The sequence below is a fragment of the Saccharomycodes ludwigii genome, chromosome I (assembly GCF_020623625.1).
Source record: "Saccharomycodes ludwigii strain NBRC 1722 chromosome I, whole genome shotgun sequence".
NCBI lineage: Eukaryota > Fungi > Ascomycota > Saccharomycetes > Saccharomycodales > Saccharomycodaceae > Saccharomycodes > Saccharomycodes ludwigii.
In genome coordinates this window covers 1,892,322-1,914,390 of record NC_060200.1, presented here as the reverse complement: position 1 = coordinate 1,914,390, position 22,069 = coordinate 1,892,322, and the positions used below count along the sequence as shown (strand labels likewise).

Sequence of the window (22,069 nt, the reverse complement as noted above, 5' to 3'; positions counted from 1 at the left end):
ACACCCTTAACTTCTCTTTTACAACCAACCAATGGTTTCTTTTCAATTAACGGATAAATTTCGAATTTCGGTAACTTTACAAATTCGCGTTTATCATCACTCACAGATACTTCTGGACACTTTTTTTTCTTTTTTTCTGTTTTTTCCTCTTTTTTCTCTTTTTTCTCATTTTTCTCTTTTTTTCTATTTTTATGTTTTTTATACTTATATTCACTATAACTATTCATACTCTCAGTAGTTCTTCTGGGAACATTCCTTGGAGCTATGTCCGCCTTTCTTGCATCTAAAGCACAAACCCAACCTAAGACAATCTGATCTAGACATGGTTTTACGTGCCATCGGCCTAAATCTATTATTGTTAGCGTTATTCGGGGTATAGTTATATTGACGAGATCTCCGGCTATCACTTATAGCGTCGAGTTCCATGGCGTCTGGGTCCATTATCCGGGAACTATTGAGATCAGGAAACGGTTCCTTATACGACTTCATGTTGATCATCACATGCTTCCAAGCCGTCTCCATCGCTTCCTGCAACGAGTCGGGTTTGACCACTCGTACATATTGTACGACATTCGGTGGTAAACCATATAAGTACTGATCGATTTTGGCATTTTCGGACCAATACGCATCAGGTAGCAAATCCACCAATCGAAAGTAACGGTCGCTATACTCTTCAATTGGTACCTGGCGGGTCATGCGTAACTCTCGAATCTTCTGTACGAGGTAGAACGAGTCAGCTGCGCCTTGAAAATGATTCTTGAAATCCACTACAAAGTTGTCATAGGTAAGGCCTTCAAAGCCATTATTCGTACCATACGAGACAAACCAACGTGCAGCAGGTCCTGTCAAGGAACGTCCAAGCGTTGCGATCTTCGTAGCTTCATTTTCAATGTTCCTAGTGGCAATCTGGATGTGAACTGTAGCTAGAAAATCTGATATTTCATAGATATCTTTCCTTCCATCGAAAGAACGTGGTGTATTCAACTTGATATCGTTATCTAAATTATCTAAATACATAGCGGCGCTACCAGATGTTGTAAGGTGAAGTGGGCTAAAGATGTTACTTGGTTAGACTCGTTCTAAATCGATCTTTTCTCGTTATTATATTTCTTCTATATATAATATCTAATTACATAAGTCTAAACTAACTTATACAAACAAGGACAATATATCTACGAAACCCAAAACTCTTTAGTGAGATGTTGGCTTTATATACTCCTGTTTTCGGTTGTCGACACGACAACTTTTACAACAATTATGACAGCGCATAGCCTTAGCTTTTCGATGCGTTGTTCTCAACTTCGGTACTGCGGTGTTATAGTAGTATTTGCTTTGCTGGCATAATCACTACTAAGCGTAACATCCACGTACAAGTCTCTTTACGGATAAATCATAATAACATAGTATCTCACTATTTACGGTTATTAACACGTGATTTATCTTGTTATAAGGTTTACCTTATAACACAGGCGTGTTTCAGACTCCATGGCCAAGTTGGTTAAGGCGTGCGACTGTTAATCGCAAGATCGAGAGTTCAATCCTCTCTGGGGTCGTTTTTAACTTTTTTTCCTTTTTTTTTCATTAGTTTTTTTTTTTTTAATAATTCGAAATGGAAAAAAAAAAGAAACGTTTTTTTTTCTTTTCTTTTTCTTTTCTTTTTCTTTTCTTTTTTTTCTTCGCTCATTAAATAAATTTTTTGTATAATGTTTTCGAATACAATTCTCATACAAAATGTTTCTGTTATAAAGAAACAAAAATAATTAATTACTTATTTTATTGAAAAAAATCAAGTGTAAAGCTGACTTTGTTTTAACTCTCATCTCACCTACTTTAACTGTTGTAGCCTTTTTTTTTAGAAGATACACAACTTTTCACTTACAAGTATTTATACCCCCTTCGAGAAAATACATTTATAATAACCAAAAAGATGTCCACTAATACATCAAAGTATTCTCATCTACCAGTCACTGTTGAAAAATCTATACCAGTTTCGTTCGATCTAGGTAATCTGGCTGTTTTTGATTCTATTCCAATTGACAAAGAGGCCTTTGACTCCTCAAATCCAACCCGTGAGAATCATATTAAACAAGTAACTCGTGATAATGTCCAATTATTAATTAACCAACTACTATCGCAACCCATTAAAAATACTACTGATTCATCCAAATCCACAATTTCACTAATACAACTCCCTGAACCAACAACTGAGTTGCCACGTGAAAAACCATTGCCCAAACCCAAACAACCAACCAAATGGGAACAGTTTGCCGCCAGAAAGGGTATCAAATCCAAAACTAAGGAGGGTAAAAAAGTTTACGATGAAGCTTCTGGAGAATGGGTTCAAAAATGGGGGTACAAAGGTTCAAATAAAAAGGTTGAAAGTGACTGGTGTGTTGAAATTGATGAAAAATTACCAACTAACGAAGATGGTCTAATAGACCCAAGAACTTTAAACAGACAAGAAAGAAAGAGATTAATAAAGAAAAATGATTTGCAACATAAGAGAAATCTAAAGAATAGAGCAGGTGCTCCTTGATTTACCTTAGCTTTCTGGTAGCATTAATAGTTTATATATGTGTATTTTTTTTTTTTTTGTTGTATATTATTTGATGATGATACTTATTACTTTTGTTGTTAGAACGACATAATATCACTTTACTTTTTAATATATATATATTGGATTCAATCAGTACCGCGACTTTTTAATAATAATAATAAATGTGTTAAGGATTCTTTGAGTTGAAAATTAATAACCATTGATCTTATAATCATTAAGAATAAGAATTTTTAACAATATATTTTATATAGGTTACTTTGTAATTTAATTTTTTTTTCCTTTCTTTTTTCTTTTTCATTTTCTAAAAAAAAAAAAAAAAAAAAAAAAAAAAAAAAAAGTTCAAATGTTGATATATATATATATATATATATATTCAATTTGTCTACTTTTTTAAGATCAAATAAATTAAGGATTTCCATATCCAAGTAAACCAACCATTCAAAAATAACATGCCAAAAAATCTAGACAGGTATATTCCTATGATAGATGTATGTTCTTTTCATTTAATAGCACTTTTAACTTCTAACCTTTTTTTTTTGAACTACTCATCAATTACCCTTTCTTCCTGATATTTTGTTACTTTTTACTAACAAGCAACTCACATGATATTTTTTTTCTTTTTTTTTTTTTAAAGGAAAGAAAACAAGTATATATATATATAAATTTTATTTTAACGTTAGGCAATTTTATCTGTTTCAAACCCTGATGAAGTAAGTCCCAAAAGAATAAGATATGCTTTACAAGAATTGTTTGCAGTAGATTTAGAAAAGCTAAAGAAAAAAGTGAATAAACTCATCATACAAAGATTTGAACGTTTAGAGGAACTTCCCACTAAAAAGGTGGATGCCCAAGAATTGGAGGAAAATGATAGAAAAATAGCTCAGCAATTACAAGAAGCATTTATTGAGGAGAATAAGAAATCCAAGAGGAATGTTGGTAAGGGCAAAATTACTAAAAGCAAAGAAAAATCTATCAAAGAAAAAAGGAAAAAAAAGAGAGGAACTACTAATAACTTATTAGCATCAAAAAATTTACTATTAAGCCCCAAACTTCAGAATATACTGGGTGAAACTGAATTAAGTAGAACACAGGTAGTTAAGAAAATATGGGATTATATTAAAAAACATAATTTACAAAATCCAGAGGATAAAAGAGAAATTTTGTGTGATGGATTGATGAAACCCGTTTTTGGCAAAAAGGTAACAATGTTTGATATGAACAAATTACTGAGTAAGCATCTATACAATCCAGATGATGTACTTGAGCAAAAACCTGTGGAAAATACTCATAATGACTAAATATTTGGTAGAAGGACTGTAAGAGGGAGCAGGAAATCTCTATAATTACCACTATTTATATGGTATGAATGTAGTAATTCAGCATGATTATCCTCTTATGATTTTTCAATAAAAAAAGAAAGATTAACTTTATCTGTAATCATTATAGCAAAAAATCACTTTTATAATATGTAAATAAATATATTTTTTTTTTTTTTTTTTTTTTTCCTACAAAGCGGAAGAATCTTTCGTGGTTGTGCATAAAAAGCAAACAAAAAAGAAAAAAAAATTAATATATAATTGAAAAGTATAAAATTCAGAAAGTCCATTTTTTTTTTTTTTTTTTGATATTTATTCTTGTTTGCAACTTTTAATTACAATAATAAAACTTCAAGTTTGAATCTCCGTCATGAATAGGGCTGTATCAACATCTTCAACCGCCTCTACTGCTAACTCTTATGGAACTTTGCCTTCATTAGATGACTCCTTTTCATCAATATTAAATGATAAGTCATTACTTAAGGAATGTTACCAATACACATTAAAGGTTATACTTTTAGAATATATAAACGAACCTAGATTTGAAGGCTCCATAGAAAATAATAAGGAAAACATACAATCGAAGCCTATAATGTATAATTCAGAACAAGAACTCGAGGCTTTGAAAAAAATTATGCCTAAATTAAAAAAATATTTGAATGATGTAGCAATTCAGAAAATCAAAATGCAAAAAAACGAACCATTGAAAAGAAGTTTATTAAAGTTTTATAATGACTTTTTTTTAACACCTGGCAAAAAGAACAACACAAAATTCGAAGAATTAATTATGTATTTTAGTAAAGCAGCAAATGGCGAGCTCCATAAATTACAAAATCCTAATATACATGAACAATTATTTTACCAATTATCTTTTTTCATCGATTTATTGATAAAATTTGTTGTTGAAACCCGTTTACCTTATTCCAATACGATTAACCAAAGATTAAATGAATACAAGGAATCTTTTGACCCCAAATCAAACAAAAAAGTAACCTCCTTCAATCAAAGCAATGAGAACGCACCAGTTTTAAAACCTACTTTTAAACTTGCCGAAATTACTCATTGCAAATATTTACTTCAATTGTTTGGCGACCTAAATGAGCTCAATTTACAACAGGATGTAATAAAAACTATGAAGAACGTAGATAACAATATTTTCCAACAAGAGTTAATGCATTACAAAGATAGATTGCTAAAAGATAAACTTTCTTTAGAAAATCCTGGAACCTTTCCTACTCGTCAAACCTATCAAGCTTGGAAGACCCGCGAATTAAATGAACTTAACAGCTTGATCCGCGGTAATGTTAAACCATCAAACACTAACCTGGATCGTTTAATACCAGAAAATGGAAGATCTTTACTACTAGTATTATTAGTCCAAATTATGAAGTTGGAGAATGCTTTCCAATCTGGTATGTTCGCTTTATCTAGCACCGCACTATTTTTACTGAACAAATGTTGCAAAATTTGGAGATGTACAACTCCAAGTATTAAAGCTTCACTTCTTTATACTGCCACTAATATGGTTTATTTAACAGATGAAGAAATCAATCAACCTTATATTAAAGCTTTTTTTGAATTTATTAACAATAAACTTTTGTTAGATAATGATGATCTAACAACTGAAACATGGTGTGATTTAGATGCTCGAACTTGGACGTTAAATTTGAACTACAACTTCAACCAATGTATGATTTCATTGAAATATTTAATAACTGCATTATTTTCAAATACAAAACCAAAATTTTCGCCGGTATTGAATATCTATTATGTTTATTTGGATAGCGATCCTCTTTTCCATCAATATTTAGAGGAAAACGATATAGTATCATTATGGGTCAATAAGAAACTGAAAAGGGTCCTGTATAAAACAACTGAGCAGTATTATATTTCTTTAATAAAACAATTACCCAGGGATACATCTTTAGAATTCTACCATATCAAGGAGCTTGCTGATACCATTCTAACCCACATAGAGGCTATTCAAAAGAAATATCCCAAGCCGTTATTGGATATGATTAACTTGGCTGTAGAATCTGGGAAAATTTTAACACAAGCTTTTGCATCCGATATAGGAGACATATTATCAATGGCTGAAAACAATCTTAAGGCAACCAAAAAGAAAATACCAATTACAGATTCTATCGCCACCTATAATGTTTTGTGTGAATTAAGAGGCGTGTATTTGCAAATTAACAAGGATGCTCGGGAATTTCCATTCAATTTAGAAGGGTCATTTTTTAAATACTTAACAACATTTTGTGACGAAGCTGCAGATAAAATATTACAAGTATCAGAAAGTTCGATCCAACAAGATAAATGGGTACCGATAACTGACGATCAATTATTTAGTATTTCGGTTGTTGACATTTTCAAAATGATTAATGAAACTTTTGAGATGTTTGATAAGATGGGTTGGGAAAATGAATATCAAATAAACAAATTATATACGCTTCTATTGAAAAGCGTATCTATTGTTGTGAGTGATTATACACAAAATGCATTGAATTTAATACTAGAGGATTTACAAGCTTCTGATGAACCCGCTGATGAAAATTTGATTGAAGATAACACATTACCCAGGGAAAATAAGGCTTCTTCGGCTTGGATTTTTAGTAGTATGAAACATGCATTGACTGGGAATAATGGAACTGCGACTAGTACTGCAGATACAATTGCAGCAGCAGCTGATAAGGAATCCTTGAAGCCGTACGAGTTTAAACAAAGGACCTGTGTACTGCTTAATAACTTGAATGAATTTATCAATAAATTAAATGATTTGGAGGAGAAATTAGATCCGGAAAAAATTTCTCAGGTTGTCGTGCAATATGAAAGACAAGCCAAAGTCGAACCGAATGCGACCACTCCACCCCCACATCAACTTTACACTATTAGGGTTATGGATGCTGTTGACATTAAAGGTTGCAGTTCTGATGGCTTATCCAATTCAGTTGTCACATTACTAGATACAAAAGTCCAAAAGGAATTTGCCAGAACACAAATTATTCGGAAATCCGTTACGCCGGTGTGGGATGAGGAATTTGAGTTGGATGTTCCCGGGAAACAAACAAGATTGATTCAGGTTAATATATGGCATCATCATAATAAAAAACTATCCCCATTAAGCAAATATACCATGCTGGGTAAAACTTCAATCTTATTGGATCCCAAAAGATTTTCTGATGATGGGTTCCCCGAAGATATAACATTAGATTTAGACACTCAAGGTAAAATTCATTTACAAATATCTTTGGAAAATGAAAAGTTAGATGCCTTATTTTGCTTTGGCCGATCGTATAGAACATTAACCAGAGGTATCGATCGTTCAATCTCATTAATGGTTGACAAATTTACAAAATTTGTTGAATTTTCGATTTCAAGAAACACCCTAAAAACTATTTGCGGGAACCATGGTATTGTAAAACCAACTTTAAATGATACATACGATGCCATCAATCCCCTTTTCGATTATTTGAACTCAACTTTGAATATTTTAGGTAGTGAACTATCTCGTGATTTATTGTTTAAAATAATGATTCGATCATGGAATGTTATTTTGAAAACAGCTGATGAATTATTAGTACCTATGTTATCTACTGCTAGTATTGGATATTTCCACAGTATAAAAAGTAAAAGTGTTTGGGAAAATGCAATGGCCTCTGTTTCTGGTGGCATTAAAAACTATGTACCTAGATATGGCCGTGCTTTGTCAGATATTGAAATGGAAGTTGTTTTTCAATGGCTACGCACGTTATGTATTGACTTTTTCCATAACAAAGGCGAAGGTCCCCCAATGGAAGATCTAAATACCCAATTTTATAGGAATATGATGCTAATTCCAGTGTTTTATGACAAATCAATTGAGGAGCTTCATGGTGAAATAGATAGATTAATTCCGAAATATATTGAATATTTAGAGACACGGAATCATTTATCTGGTGTGGTGTCTCATTCACACGGCCATACCTTAGATAATACTGGTGATAATAAGTTGCAAAAGACCCAAATAGTTGCACGTAAAAAAACAATTATAGGGAACTCTTCGAGAAGAAGAAGGAATGAAATTGAAAAGCAAATAAAGGAACAAGAACAGGATACATTGGAAGTTACTTCGCAAACTACAGATGTTGTTTTGAGGGTTTTATTATCCAAATGTGATTTTGGTTATGTTCAAAAGAACCTAGATGCAAGGCAACGAATTTCTAAAAACATCGCTGCCAAACGATTTTTGCAAACTTTGTTAAATAAATAAATTTATCTACAGATGTAAAATTTATAATACTTACATACTATACTTACACAGACATATATACGTATACATGCGGATTAAAAAAAAAAAAAAAAAAAAAGTTCTTTTTTTTTTCTAATGAGATTTTCCAAAAATGTATAAATTAGTCTCAGGATCTTTCCATAATTGACTTAATAAATCAATTATCCCGTTGTTATTTGTCTCTAGATCATAAATACCATACAAGGCTAATATACTTCCCAATTGTAAAAGCCTAATTGCAGCCGTGTGCCAAACTCCAAATTTTCTTTTGGGTATGTAATCTATAATACAACTTTTTAAACCAAAATTTACATGAATTAATAGAAATGTGGATAGAGTGGTATCTAATAACGGATACATAGCAGTAGTACTAGAAAATGCACAATAAAATGGAAATAAGGTTAAAGGTAAAAGTGATATTGCGGTTAGTCTTTCGTAGTCCCAATGATATGAACCTTCAAAATAATCTGGTTTTGGTGGCTTGTAGGCTTCATTTACATCACCAATAACCCCACCTGGTGGTTGTGAAATTAATTTATATTTGGAAAAATCTGGTATTAATTTAATCTTTGATAGTCTTGATTTGAAAGATATATTTGACGAGGTACCAGAGGTTAATTGTCTGCGATACATAATAGACATTGTTTTAGCAGTAGTAGATATTAAACTTTTTGCTGATAACTTAATGTGATTTTTATACAATGGTATTTGGTTACGTATTGGATTAAATAAAAGCATTATTGTTTATATTTTCTAAAGTTTTCTAAATGTCTGGTATTTATTTTCTATTTTTTTGGGTGATATATAATTTTAGAAGAGCTATGGAAATAAGCAATGAAGTTTGATTTGAAAGATGAAAAAAAGTAAAAAGCGGAAAAAAAAAAAAAAGAAAAAAAAGAAAAAAAAAAAAAAAAAGCTATATCTCGGACAACAACGGATTTGTTCTTCGGATATATTTAAAAAAACTTATTGATGCTCAATTTACAAGAATTAATATTAAAATTGGTGACAGAGACACATTACACAAAAATGAAAAATATTTATGGGAATTAAATATTACATATCAAAATTGTTGTTTTTATTTTACAACTAAAATGTTTCATATGATTTAAAAAAATATCAAATACGTTTTAAAAACTTTAGTTTTTTTTTTTTTTTTATTAGTTATCTTTTTCAGATATTTGCATTAAAAAAAAAAAAAACTCGAATAAAGATTAACTTATTGCCTAATTCTGCTCAGCAATGACTAAATCCATTCTATCCAGTTTTGAAACTCATATAAGTGGCCAACTAGATGAGCTTTTAAATCAAAATACCAAAGTCCAAATTATACAAAAAATATATTATTGCATTTTACTTATACTGTACCTATATTTTTACCACATTTATTGCCTAATATATGATTTAATATATTATTTTGGTAAAAAAACCAACGGTAAAATGGGTTCCAAAATTATATTTGCCATTTTAGAACTTATCCATTTAATACCCATCATTGGAAAAACTATCTTTAACCAATTAAATAAAACTTATTTTTACATACAAACTACTTTTATCCCGTATGCATATTTGCTAAAGGTTTGTTTAGAGCAATATTTTTGGAACATTGTTTTGCAATTATCCATTAATAATGCCAATGTTTCCATAGTAATTACTGGTGATGAATATTCAGCTGCAATTTTTAAAAAACATAGTGAAAAAGAAGAGGAGTTTAAAGGAATAACTAAAAAAATATTTACCACTGACTATGATACTGAAGGTAATGCCATTTTTATAAGCAACCATAGGTCAATATTTGATTATCTGATTATAAATCATATTGTTCAAAAAAACCAGCAATTGGAGTGTTTTTCTGATTTTTATTCCAAAATAGTTAAAAATGGAATGGTTGATGAAACAAAGTTTATTTCTTGGAGCAGTATCAACAGTATACCGAAATTATCGACTCTATTTAGAACGATTTCCCGTGATGAAAATTGTAAAATCACACCTAAAAGAATCAGTGAAAAAATAATGAAAAATAATTTATCAATATCCACAAAAAATGAACTAACTCATCGTTACAATTTTGTTATATTTCCCGAGGTTAATATCTTAACCAACGAGGTTAAATTAATTCAGAATAAAATATGTACACAGAGCAATATTAAAAACTTTAATAATTTATTATATCCAAGGTTTAAAAATTTTTGTGCAATATTAAAACTATTCAGGTACTATAACAAACTAAAAGAAGAAACTGAAAAAAGTAATAAGGATAAAAAAATAATATTGAAAGAGGCATCTGTTACCAAAGATATTCTTCCATCCAAAAATTTAAATAAAACAGCAACAAGCTTTTCTAAATGGTTGTATGATATTACCATTGTTTATTATCAACCAATTCTAGTTAAAAAAATTGATGAGGAAAAGGATCAAAGTTATTACAAATTACTGCAAATAACACCATCATTTTTACAAATGATATCAAAATCGAAAGAAAATATGCCGATTATTGTAAGAGTGAATATCCAAAAAAAGGATATAACTAGGTTAGTAAAAATGAAGGAAAAACAATGGGAAAAATGGTTAGAAAGCGAATGGAAAGAGAAGGATAAACTTATAGATATATTTGAAACCAATATAAAATTAATTAATGAATGATTCAACTCTTATTAATATCTCTATATTTATTTAAGGTAGCATTGTAAATGTTTTTTTTTTTTTTTTTTTTTTTTAAATTTAAATTTAAATTTAAATTTGCATAAATATTGGATAATGTTTATATGGCAAAAGGGTATATTACCAAAAGTAAAATTTAAAAAAAGAAAAAAAGAAACAAAAAAATGGTTCAATTTTCACTTATGTATATATTATTATTAAATGTGTACATATAATATAATTGATAAGTAATAACAGGAAAGAAATATTGGAAAAACAAAAATGAAAAAAAAAAAATAAAAACATAAATAAATAAATTAAATATGGACATCTTCTAATGCTTCAGTTAATTTACTAATCTCGTTCTCATCTAATGCCTTTTCTAATTCATTAGTGTCTATATCTTCCAATTCTTCCTCATTATCTTCATCTGCATCTTCTTCATCTTCATCTTCACTATCAAGTTCTTCCAAATCATCTAAATCATCTATTTCACCACCAAATACATTAGCCAACTCATCCAAATCATCACTATCCTCCAATAATCTATTACCATTTAATTCTAACAGGTTCAAACTAGGTAATTTTTTATTTTTCAATGCAGGTATCAACTCATTAACTAAGGTTTCATGGGCCATTTCATTGTACTGTAATTTCAATTTGGCCAAATTGACAAACTCGACTTGAGAGAAAACTTTCAAAACAGCATCACACCCGGGTGTTTTCAACAAACAATCATTAACATTCAATTCCCTTAAAGAATGTTTCCAGACAGGTAAAGTTTCAGCGAGAATTAAAGATGCAGTTGAGGTAAAAGTGTTGTCTTGAAGATCTAAAATTTCTAATTTAGAATTATATTTTAAACCATACTTTAATAAGGTGGCAATACCCCTTGGTCTAATACCATTTTGATATAATTTAACGCAACGTAAACCATCTCCATGGCTTTTCAAACCTAATGCTAAATAAACGGCAGAGCCATTTTCCAATCTGTTTCTACCACAAATAAAGGTTTCTAACATTGGTTTATTTTGTTTCTTTTTGTTTTGAGCTAAAGTATACAAGGCTTTCCCAATTCTTTCACCAGCAAATGGGCCCATCCCGTTATTACTTAAAATCAAATGTTTTAATTGAATGGCATTGGCAATAAATTTTTCCAAGATATCGATAGTTCTTAAACCAAGTGCATTATCTGACAAGTTAAGAATTTCTAGCTTAGAACATTTCAATAGACCACCAGAAGTTGATAATAAATATTTTAAACTTTCCACAACTTCGTCTACTAATCTTGATGTATATAAATCAGCGAAATTAACTTCAATAACATTTTCATAGATTGAGCTGTGATGAGAGATTGCATCAGCTAAACTTTTAGATGCTTCTATACCAATTGTATTACCTGAGAAATCAATCTTTGTAACTTTTTTTAGTTTCAATAGGTCGTCAATATACGGTTTAATATTTTCTGCGGTTGTTAACTTCAAAGCTTTACCTGTGATGGAATAAACTTCATCATCTTCGTGAACTGGAGTAAAATCTAGACTTGCCATATTTGCCTGATGTTATTATTATGGTGTTAATAATTTCTTTAAGCTTTTTTTTTTTTTTTTTCTTTTTACAATCAAGACAACAAAAATATAAAGTCGGAAAGATTCGTGTGGCTTTAAACTGATCAAACGGAAGAAAAATGTTGAAACAGAAAAAAAGAGAAAAAAAAAAAAAATTAATTAATTGAAAAAAAAAAAAAAAAAAAAAAAAAAAAAAAAAAAAAAAAATATCCGTATATTCCGGTTAAAAACTTTCGGACATATGAATATTACCTTCTAGTTATTGATTTTAACAGTAACTTTTCCATAACTAAAATTCAATAATTTATTATTCAAGAATCAAAAAGAGGAAACAATAAAAAAAATAGAAAGTCGTTATAGTAGTAATATGAAATAAAATATATACATATATTAGTAATTGTTTTTTTTTTTTTTTTTTTTTTTGTTTAAAAAAAATTACGCCATTTACTTATTTCTTTGGGCCACCTAAAGGCTCGCCTATATTTTTACCTCTTAATTTAACACCCAAGACTCTTTCTAATTTGCCCAAGACCTGTTGGTTTGGAATAGCTCTACCAGCTTCATAGTCATTAATGACAGTTGGTTTTTCATTAATCTTGGTAGCTAAATCTTTTTGACTTAGTTTTTTGTCAGTTCTAGATCTAGCGATAACTTTGCCCACATTAGCATCCAACTTTTTTGGAACAATGATATCATCATCTCTATCCACTTTAGTTAACCTCTGACCTTCAGAATCACCACGTTTATTACCAACTGCATACTTTTTATCGACACTTAAAACCATACCAGATCTTCTGGCAGCATTGATCTGTGATTGTGTTTTAGCAACTGTTTGACGTGGACCACTACCACCAGCTCTAGCTTTTTTACCAATAACAGTAACGTTTTCCCAGTCGGACATATTTTTCTATTAATTTGATTTGTACTTTTTTGTTTATTTTTCCTTGCTATATATGTATATATAAGTATATATGCTTTTATGAAATGATTATTTCTTCTAAATTTAATATACAAAGTGATTTAAAATGGGACAAGAATTGGAATTAAGAGATTGAATTAAAAACAAAAAGTAGAAAAAAAAAAAAAAAAAAAAATTAATTAATTAATTAATGCACATCATTTGAGTGATATATTGCCGCTGAATGGAATTAAACAAAAAGTAAAATATATATTTATATATATGTATATATAAATAAAACATAAGAGCTTTCTTTCTATCTTTCGTACCCCCCTTTTTTTTTTTGTATTTTTTTATATGGCTGATTCTAAGCACTCGAAATGCTACGCCGACGCTAACAAATATATTTTTTTATTTTTTTATTTTTTTATTTTTTTTATTCTAGAAACTTCCATTTTAGTAATCCACAAATTGTCGTTCAAAGTGATTAGGTTTCCAAAAAACCAAAAACCAAAAACCAAAAACCAAAAACTAAAAAAAAGAAAAAAATGTTTAAACAAATAAAATCAACACTTTAATAATTAAAGATGAAAAATAAAAGAAATACTCTTGCAAAAAAAAATCAAGAACCAATATAATACTTAATATATAGAAGTGTCAATAATGTCCGAGGATAATATTGGTTCTAATCAAGAACATCTTCAAAAGGAGATCAACAATTCCGTGAATAAAGATGCTTTAAAAAAACAAGAACAAGTACAACCTATTGTAACGATTGACAATAAACCAAAATCCGCTGCTATTGAAGATAATTTTCAAAAACCGGAACAAAAAGAAGAACAAATAAGTAATTCAAAGGAGGAATCGAAAGAGAACTTTAATGAAGAGCCAAAAGAGGAACGGAAAGTGAATTATAACGAGAAGCCAAAAGAGGAATTGAAGGAGAACCTTGATGAAAAATCGAAAGAGAAACTGAAGGAGGATTCAAAAGAGAAACTTAAGGACGATCAAAAAGAGGAGTCAAAAGAGAATATTAAAGACGATCTAAAAGAGGAGCCAAAAGAGGAACTTAAAGAGGAATCAAAAGCGGATTCAAAAGAAAAACTTAAAGAGGATTCAAAGGAGGACTCGGAAGAAGAAACGAAAAAGAAAGCAAGTGAAGAAAATGTTGAAATAGAAAAAACAGAAGAGCAAAACCACATTGCAATTGATAAGGAGAAAGACAACGAAGGGAAATTAAGAAATGAGCCATTAGATTCTAAGCAGGAAAAAATCAGGCATGAGGAACCAGTGAAGGAAGTCAGTACAGGAGAACCTAAAAATGGTGATGCTACTATTTCTAGTAATAATATTGTTACACAAGAAAGGACACAAGCTATTGATGGGAAAAAAGTCAGCAAAGATGAAAATAGCAAAAATACAATTACTACTGCTGCCACAGATGATAAAGCATTAAACAAAGGAGAAATTGAGCCACAACAACGACCACCTATATCAACAGGTCCTAATATATACACCACCTCGACTATACTAAATGAAAACAATAGTCCGAGAGATGTACGGTTACTACATTTATTATTAGCATCCCAATCTATTCATAGATATGAAGACACAGTTCCATTGCAATTAATGGATTTTGCGTATAGATATACTAGAAATATTTTAAAAGACGCTGTTGTTTATAATGATTATGCAAATGTCAATAATGGTAGTTTAACTGTAGAGGATATAAGATTATCTATTGCCGCTAGAACTCAATATCAGTTTAAACCGACAGCTGCTCCAAAGGAGTTACTATTACAATTAGCTCAAGATAGAAATAAAAAAAGCTTACCTAAAGTTCCTAATTCGTGGGGAATCAGATTACCACCTGAAAAGTACTGTTTAACTGGTGGTAGCATCAATTGGGATAAAGTTAGCGATAAAAATATAAATAAAGAAAAGAACTGAATCAAGTTTACTATATATAGTATGCTTATTGATATTGTATACGTATGTGTTTAGGATCAATTAAGCGATGTAATAATTAATACTTTGAGAAATGTGGGTTTGTTTGTTTATTTGTTAACAATTTATAAAAAGTCCTTAGTTATTTTTAGGTTACCCAGACATTCAAATGGTTAATTTTTGTTATTTTGATTGATGCCGTAAAAACAATGAAACTTTTAAGCTTTATCATTTTTTTCTTCTCTTTTCACGCCTACTCCTTTTTTTTATTACGAGCTTGACTACGAGCTTGACTACGAGCTTGACTACAGACTATTTTTGTAACGCAAACAAACCAAAAAGGGCCCAGAAAAATGCTGGAGAAAGAAACACAGATACAGCAAACATAAAATGCTTTTTTTTTTTTTTTTTTTTTTTTATTGAATTTACTTTAGCTTTATTTATTTATTTATTTATTTTATTTTATTTTATTTTTTTCTTTTTTAATACATTTTACTTGTTGCTTTATTTTAACTCATAATCATAACTAAAATCATTGCAAACATAGTACTCAATAATATCACGCGATATACGCATCAAGAAAGAAAGAAAGAAAGAAAGAAAGAAAGAAAGAAAGAAATAAATAAATAAATATACAAAGAAAGAAAGAAACAATGATTCTTACACAAGGCTCTATTCCAGAAGTTAGGGAGTCTTCAATTGGTCAAGCCTTAAAAGAACGTCATTCCAGATTAAGTACTTTTTCTAATAACTTAGGACCAGCAGATTTGATCAGCATTCATAAATATATTCCAGCTTCCGGGACATCAGCAACTCGTGATACTTCATCTATTAGCAATAGTAATAACACCAATAATAATGGCAGTAATGGTAATGCAACACAAAGTGTAATTAATTATCGTATAAGCTCAGAGTCTAGTATGCCACATCATCAACAAATTGCCAAGAAATTGGAATTAGGCACATATTTATATTGTTCCGGGGTGGATACTTCAGACCCAAATTCAATTGCTGTTTTTTGTAAATCCATTCAAGATGCCATTGAAGAAAAACCTCAATTATGGTTTGGTAAAAATAGAAATTTTAAAATCAGTGAAATTACCTATTCCAGCTGGAATACCTTCTCCTCTTGCGATGTTAATGTTGTTGTCCATTTCCCTGGAACATTACAAACATATTTGACTACAGCTACTGATGGGGATATTTCATTGGACACTGATGAGGAATCTTCTGGTACCCATGCTTCCATTTGGTTGGAGACATTTGTTTGTACCGTGGTCAGAAGTTTTATACAAATGCTAGATAACCGTAACGAAGGCGAGATTAACAATGTTGTAGAAACTATTATTCTAAATCCTCTGATGATGGGCGAGATTACTGATGTTGCTGAATTATTTATATCTAAAGGCTTCCCATTATGCTATACAAGAGGTTCTTTTTTGGGTAGCCCAATTGGTATTGTGAACACTTCAAACATTAATAATTACCTTGTTGAAACATTTGTTAAAATCACAAAACTGAGTCACAATGCCGATTTAGCAATTGATGTTTTGCGTAAGATGTTACCTGAATATCCAGAATTAAGTGTTGTATTATCTCGTATTTATTTTGAGAACGACTTTGAAATCGATGCTTTCAAGTTATTGCACAGTGAACTCTTGAAATCAGATGATGTGTTACCTTATAAAAGTGACCTTTTATGCGTTGAAGCTGAATACCTATTTGAACTAAAAAGTGATTACACCTTGGCGTTACAGGTTAGTCAAAATGCAGTAAAATATGGTCCTAGCGAATTTAGGACTTGGTATTGGCTAGTTAAAAGTTATATTGCGTTGAATGATGTTAAGAATGCGCTATTGGCCTTGAATAGTAGTCCAATGACACTAAATAAGGAAAAATATAATTTTAAGAGATGTTGTTCGATAAATAGTCCCCCCGTTGACAGTTCTACTACCAACAATAGCAAAGATAATGATAATAAAAACTCTGCTTTGCATTTACCGTTACCAGTTGATGTTATATTAGATGAGGTTACTGGTTTAAATTCACAGGATGTAATTAATGAGCACAAAAGCGCGGATCCAATCTTATTAAATTTACCGGCATCATCATTACAGGCAACTTTCCAGCTGGCTTATGGGCTGTTGGCCGAGATTGGTAAAAAAACAGGATGGGAGAATTTATTAAAGTTAAGGGCCGAAAATTTTGTGATGGAAGAAGAATTTACCAATAATAAGAATAAAACAATTAGAGATAAGAGATTATGCGAAAGATGGTTAGATAATTTGTTTATGTTATTATATCAAGATATGAAACAATATACCATGTGGCAAGCTGAGCAATTGCATTTTGAAGCTACCAATACTGAATATCACAAAACGACTTTTGAATGGGAATTGTTAGGGTTATGCGCTACAAGATTGAAACATGACAAAGAGGCATCTGAAGCTTTCCAATACGGTTTACAGCAAAGGTTTAGTGCCACTAGTTGTAGGAAGTTGTTGCAATACTATGTTGCTGAAAGAACTAAGTTAAAAAAAAATTACCAATTGTCTTCACAACAAATTCTAACTACCTTGAACACCATTGATAATTTAATAATTGACTTGGTGGTGAAAATCTGTTGTTGGAATCACAGATGGTATGGTGACTTTAGCTTATTATTATTAGAAAGTTTAAATGATACACTCAGCGATATGGGATTAACTAAGGTTTGTAATGAAGTAGATAGTAGATACCCTGAATCAGTTACCAAATTGTTCAAAAGTCAATTATTGCAATTTTTTGAAAAACATACCAAAGATCAATTTGATATGTGAAAATATATGTATGTATATATATATTGAATTATATGTAAAATAGTTTTCATTATAATATTATAATATAATGAAATCGACCATTAATAATGACGGTATTAGCTCATATGATGATTATTATTGTCAGTTATGGAATGAATTTAAACAATTAGTAAAACATTGTTAGAGTGAATTGATTTTTAAGCTAGACTAAAAAAAAAAAAATAATATGGCTGAGCGAATGGACTTAGAGGCAACTGTAGCGGGGAAACGTAATCAAAGTATATTTTGCAGTGATTTTAAAGTAGCAAAAAAAAAAAAAAGAAAAAATTAAAATTAAAATTAAAATTAAAATTAAAATAAAAAAAAAAAATTAAAATTAAAATTAAAATAAAACAAAGCCACTTCTCTTCCATCGAAACAAAAATTCTGAGCAAGAAATAAATAAAAAAAAAAAAAAAAAAAAAATATTATCATTAATTTTAAAATAAAACCTGTATACTTAAGACCCATATAATCAAGTGATATATCATTTTATAAAATAAAAACAAGTAATTAAAGTAACAAGCGCAAGGAAAATTCTTGCACCAGTTTTGACCATGAGAATAAGCACAACAAAATTGACACCATTTTTTTTATTCCACCTGTTTTTATTCCCACTACATGTCTTTTCTATTGATTTAGATGAAAGTTCAAAAAGTTCTATTTGTAATGCAACAGCACTAATAATAGACGGTATGCTAGATTATTATGAGGGGGAAAGATATGGTGGCACAGTAGGGATGTTTCAATCACCATACTATTGGTGGCAAGCAGGCGAAGCCTTTGGAGGTATGATTGAAAACTGGTACTTATGCGAAAACAATACTTTTGAATCATTAATTCAAGACGCAATTATTCATCAGGCTGGTGATAGCTATGATTTTATGACTGAAAATCAAACTATGGTTGAAGGTAATGATGATCAAGGTATTTGGGGATTAACAGTTATGACTGCTACTGAAAGAAATTTCACAGCACCAGATAATTCTAGCGGGAGCTCTAGTATTCCAGGATACTTGGCAATGGCACAGGGTGTTTACAATACAATGTACAGTAGATGGGATGCAGATACTTGCGGCGGTGGTCTTAGATGGCAAATTTTCACTTGGAATAATGGATATTCTTATAAAAATACCATTGCAAATGGTTGCTTGTTCAATTTAGCAGCTAGATTGGGCAGATATACGGGTAACACTACCTACTTAGATGTAGCTGCTAAAGTGTTTGACTGGTTGGTTGATGTTGGGTTTGTCACTTTAAGCAGCGATAGTAAAGTTTACGATGGTGCTATGATTGATACCAATTGTAGTAATATTACCGAGACTGAATGGACATATAATTATGGGATTATCCTTGCAGGTGCGGCATATATGTATAATGCTACAAATGGTTCAAGTGTTTGGGAAACAAATGTGGGTTATTTGCTGGATGGTGCATCGAAAACATTTTTTGTGAACGACACGATGTACGAACAAGCATGTCAATCGAGTGGCACATGCAATAATGATCAAAGGAGCTTTAAAAGTTTGTTCAGTAGATTATTGTCGTATACTAGTGTCATGGCGCCATTTACAACAGATACCATAAACACATTAATAGAAACATCAGCAAGAGGGGCAGCGGAATCATGTTCTGGTGGATATGATGAGCACACCTGTGGTTTAGACTGGACACTAGGTAAAAATGATGCGGTTTATGGTCTTGGTGAACAAATGTGTGCATTAGAAATAATACAAGGGCTATTAATTCACGATAGACCAGCACCATATACAGCAGATAATGGTGGTAGTTCTAAGGGGGATGTTAATGCTGGTTTGGGTAGTGATTCAGATACCGTCGCCTCATTATTACAAAACACATTAAGTATTAGTCAAAAGGATCGTATAGGAGCATCTATTATAACAGCTATAGTATTAGTTGTTTTAATAGGAGGTGGGATATGGATGTTGTTTTAGAAGGAATAGTTGATATATATATTTTTTTGTTTAGTGTAGAGTATTTAGCGATAATAGGCCAAAGAGGGAAAAACGCGGGATTCTTTTGATAGATGTTGCTTGTACGTGACTTTGTAGATGAGTGATTAATTTGGTGCGTATGGCGTGCAATATGGCTTATCTATTATTATTATTATTATTTGTACTGGGTTATTTAATTGACACATAAATTTATGGTGGAAGCGGTGCGACATTTCTCAAAGCTAAGATAAATGAGACAATAACGCCAAGATGCCGCAGGAAAGAAAAGAGAAAAAAAAAAAAAAAATGTAAAGATAAACTTTTTTTTTTATTTTTTGTCTTTTTTCTTGTGTTTTTTAAGTTAAACGCAGAAATAATACAATCTTTTATTATCTGTTTTTGTTGTATATAAATAGTGTTTTTTTCTGTTTTTTTTTTTTTTTTTCTTTTTTTCTTTTACTTTCTCCTTTTTTTCGTTTTTTCCTTACCAATTAAAACACATACGAGGTACTAAAGAATAAAACAACGTATACGCCATGGGTTATATCCACTTCGATAGAGTTTATGTTCCACAACGAAACTCAGTTCCATTAGGTTTAATCAATAAGCAATTTGCCAAACAAAAAGAACAAGAACAACTAAAGTCTGGAGGTGTGAAACAAACAAAAGAATCGACAAATACACTAGAAACATCTACCAATTCTGTTAACTCTGATGATTCTGAAAAATTAGATTATTTATTTGATGATTTTTTAAAAGGGGTTGAGACTGTGTTGAACGAAAAAGAAGGTGAGACAAGTGCCGCTTCTTCATTGTACAATGGTAACAAAACTACTGGAAACACTGTCGATGATAATGTTTTTAAAAATGAGTTTTTCCAGTTAGAGGAGTTTCAACTGAATAATCAGGTTTTGCTAGATATTCTGGGGAAAAATGTGTCAACTAGAGTAACTGGTAACAATAATAATACTGAACTTGAATCTTTACTCTCCAATCCTATGTTTTCTTTAGATGAAGAAATGACTTGGTGTGATTCTTTGCAACAACACCACCAACAACAACAACAACAAAAAAAGGCTAATGTAGATACCATTGCCAATAGTATCAAAAGTATGGAAACATTTGTCTTTAATAATCATATGGATAATACAATACCTTTCCCAGTATTTGAAACAAAGGAATGTGAAAGGAATGATACTGTTTGTGATTCTTTTAATTTGGCCAACTCATTTAGTTCCAATAGTAATTGTACTTCACCTACATCTATAGAATCTGCAATAGATTTAGTAGCATTGCCAACATCTGCTAGTTCCAATTCTAATGGCAACCCATTTCAATGTCCACACTGCGTTTCAAACTTTAAAGAGAAAGCATATTTAACGCGCCATTTAAAAAAGCATAACCCTATTAAAGATTATCGTTGTCCATATTGGACCGAAGATCACCAGTGTCATCCAACTGGCGATTTTAGTAGAAAGGATACATTTAGAGCACATATGAAATCTGTCCATTTCATATACCCAAGTTGGTTGAAGAAAACCGAGAAAGATTCAAGTGTTGGAAGGTGTTCAGGCTGCTTTGAAAAGTTTGAAAATAATAAAAATTGGTTGGTTAATCATATCGAACCTGGTAAATGCGGTGCAATGATTCGTAAAGAGATTGGAAGTGGCAGAAAGTTAAGAAAAAAGGCTGAATTATATAGAAAATTGAAAAGTGGTTTTTATAAGAAGAAGTATAAAAAGAATAGGGGCTCTAATGATAAATTACTTGGAAATTGATGTATGCATTAATATTGGATAATTTTAGAAGGTAATTTATTTTATTTTATTTTATTTTATTTTATTTTATTTTATTTTTAATATATCTATATATATATATATATATACCTTATGAATACAAATATATAGGACTATGCTAGGTTAGGGTTATTGTATTTTATATATATATATATATATGATTACTGCATATTCAATGGACCTTCGTAGCAAAGTAGGATACAAAGTCAAAAAATTGAGATTGCATGAAGCTCACGAAAATATTTTTTTTACGGGTTAAACAACATTACAAATGTAAATAATGGG

The 22,069-nt window shown here is 30.5% G+C and overlaps 11 protein-coding genes and 1 non-coding gene across 12 annotated transcripts; 8 read left to right on the top strand and 4 right to left on the bottom strand.

Moving 5' to 3' along the window:
* Positions 1–231: 231 nt before the first annotated feature.
* Positions 232–1,017, bottom strand: SCDLUD_000812 (uncharacterized protein; the record flags this gene model as incomplete). The annotated part of the gene is made up of 1 exon (XM_046081526.1): positions 232–1,017. One exon carries the CDS (start codon positions 1,015–1,017, stop codon positions 232–234), a length of 786 nt encoding a protein of 261 aa, XP_045937122.1.
* Positions 1,018–1,479: 462 nt separating this feature from the next.
* Positions 1,480–1,553, top strand: SCDLUD_000811. Its single transcript has one exon. It is a non-coding gene; the product is annotated as a tRNA-Asn (tRNA).
* A 374-nt stretch (positions 1,554–1,927) lies between these two features.
* Positions 1,928–2,536, top strand: RRS1 (ribosome biogenesis protein RRS1; the record flags this gene model as incomplete). Its single annotated transcript, XM_046081525.1, has 1 exon — positions 1,928–2,536. One exon carries the CDS (start codon positions 1,928–1,930, stop codon positions 2,534–2,536), a length of 609 nt encoding a protein of 202 aa, XP_045937121.1.
* A 1,707-nt stretch (positions 2,537–4,243) lies between these two features.
* On the top strand, positions 4,244–8,125 carry SCDLUD_000809 (uncharacterized protein; the record flags this gene model as incomplete). Its single annotated transcript, XM_046079818.1, has 1 exon — positions 4,244–8,125. One exon carries the CDS (start codon positions 4,244–4,246, stop codon positions 8,123–8,125), a length of 3,882 nt encoding a protein of 1,293 aa, XP_045937120.1.
* A 111-nt stretch (positions 8,126–8,236) lies between these two features.
* On the bottom strand, positions 8,237–8,881 carry TIM18 (Tim18p; the record flags this gene model as incomplete). The annotated part of the gene is made up of 1 exon (XM_046079817.1): positions 8,237–8,881. The coding sequence occupies one exon, from the start codon at positions 8,879–8,881 to the stop codon at positions 8,237–8,239; it is 645 nt and encodes a 214-aa protein (XP_045937119.1).
* A 702-nt stretch (positions 8,882–9,583) lies between these two features.
* Positions 9,584–10,786, top strand: MUM3 (Mum3p; the record flags this gene model as incomplete). The annotated part of the gene is made up of 1 exon (XM_046079816.1): positions 9,584–10,786. One exon carries the CDS (start codon positions 9,584–9,586, stop codon positions 10,784–10,786), a length of 1,203 nt encoding a protein of 400 aa, XP_045937118.1.
* A 314-nt stretch (positions 10,787–11,100) lies between these two features.
* Positions 11,101–12,333, bottom strand: RNA1 (GTPase-activating protein RNA1; the record flags this gene model as incomplete). The annotated part of the gene is made up of 1 exon (XM_046079815.1): positions 11,101–12,333. One exon carries the CDS (start codon positions 12,331–12,333, stop codon positions 11,101–11,103), a length of 1,233 nt encoding a protein of 410 aa, XP_045937117.1.
* A 466-nt stretch (positions 12,334–12,799) lies between these two features.
* Positions 12,800–13,252, bottom strand: MBF1 (multiprotein-bridging factor 1; the record flags this gene model as incomplete). The annotated part of the gene is made up of 1 exon (XM_046079814.1): positions 12,800–13,252. The coding sequence occupies one exon, from the start codon at positions 13,250–13,252 to the stop codon at positions 12,800–12,802; it is 453 nt and encodes a 150-aa protein (XP_045937116.1).
* Positions 13,253–13,912: 660 nt separating this feature from the next.
* Positions 13,913–15,199, top strand: TAF9 (chromatin modification protein; the record flags this gene model as incomplete). Its single annotated transcript, XM_046079813.1, has 1 exon — positions 13,913–15,199. The coding sequence occupies one exon, from the start codon at positions 13,913–13,915 to the stop codon at positions 15,197–15,199; it is 1,287 nt and encodes a 428-aa protein (XP_045937115.1).
* Positions 15,200–15,849: 650 nt separating this feature from the next.
* Positions 15,850–18,015, top strand: SCDLUD_000803 (uncharacterized protein; the record flags this gene model as incomplete). The annotated part of the gene is made up of 1 exon (XM_046079812.1): positions 15,850–18,015. The coding sequence occupies one exon, from the start codon at positions 15,850–15,852 to the stop codon at positions 18,013–18,015; it is 2,166 nt and encodes a 721-aa protein (XP_045937114.1).
* Positions 18,016–18,590: 575 nt separating this feature from the next.
* DFG5 (putative mannan endo-1,6-alpha-mannosidase) lies at positions 18,591–19,988 on the top strand (the record flags this gene model as incomplete). Its single annotated transcript, XM_046079811.1, has 1 exon — positions 18,591–19,988. The coding sequence occupies one exon, from the start codon at positions 18,591–18,593 to the stop codon at positions 19,986–19,988; it is 1,398 nt and encodes a 465-aa protein (XP_045937113.1).
* Positions 19,989–20,524: 536 nt separating this feature from the next.
* SCDLUD_000801 (uncharacterized protein) lies at positions 20,525–21,766 on the top strand (the record flags this gene model as incomplete). The annotated part of the gene is made up of 1 exon (XM_046079810.1): positions 20,525–21,766. One exon carries the CDS (start codon positions 20,525–20,527, stop codon positions 21,764–21,766), a length of 1,242 nt encoding a protein of 413 aa, XP_045937112.1.
* Positions 21,767–22,069: the final 303 nt, after the last annotated feature.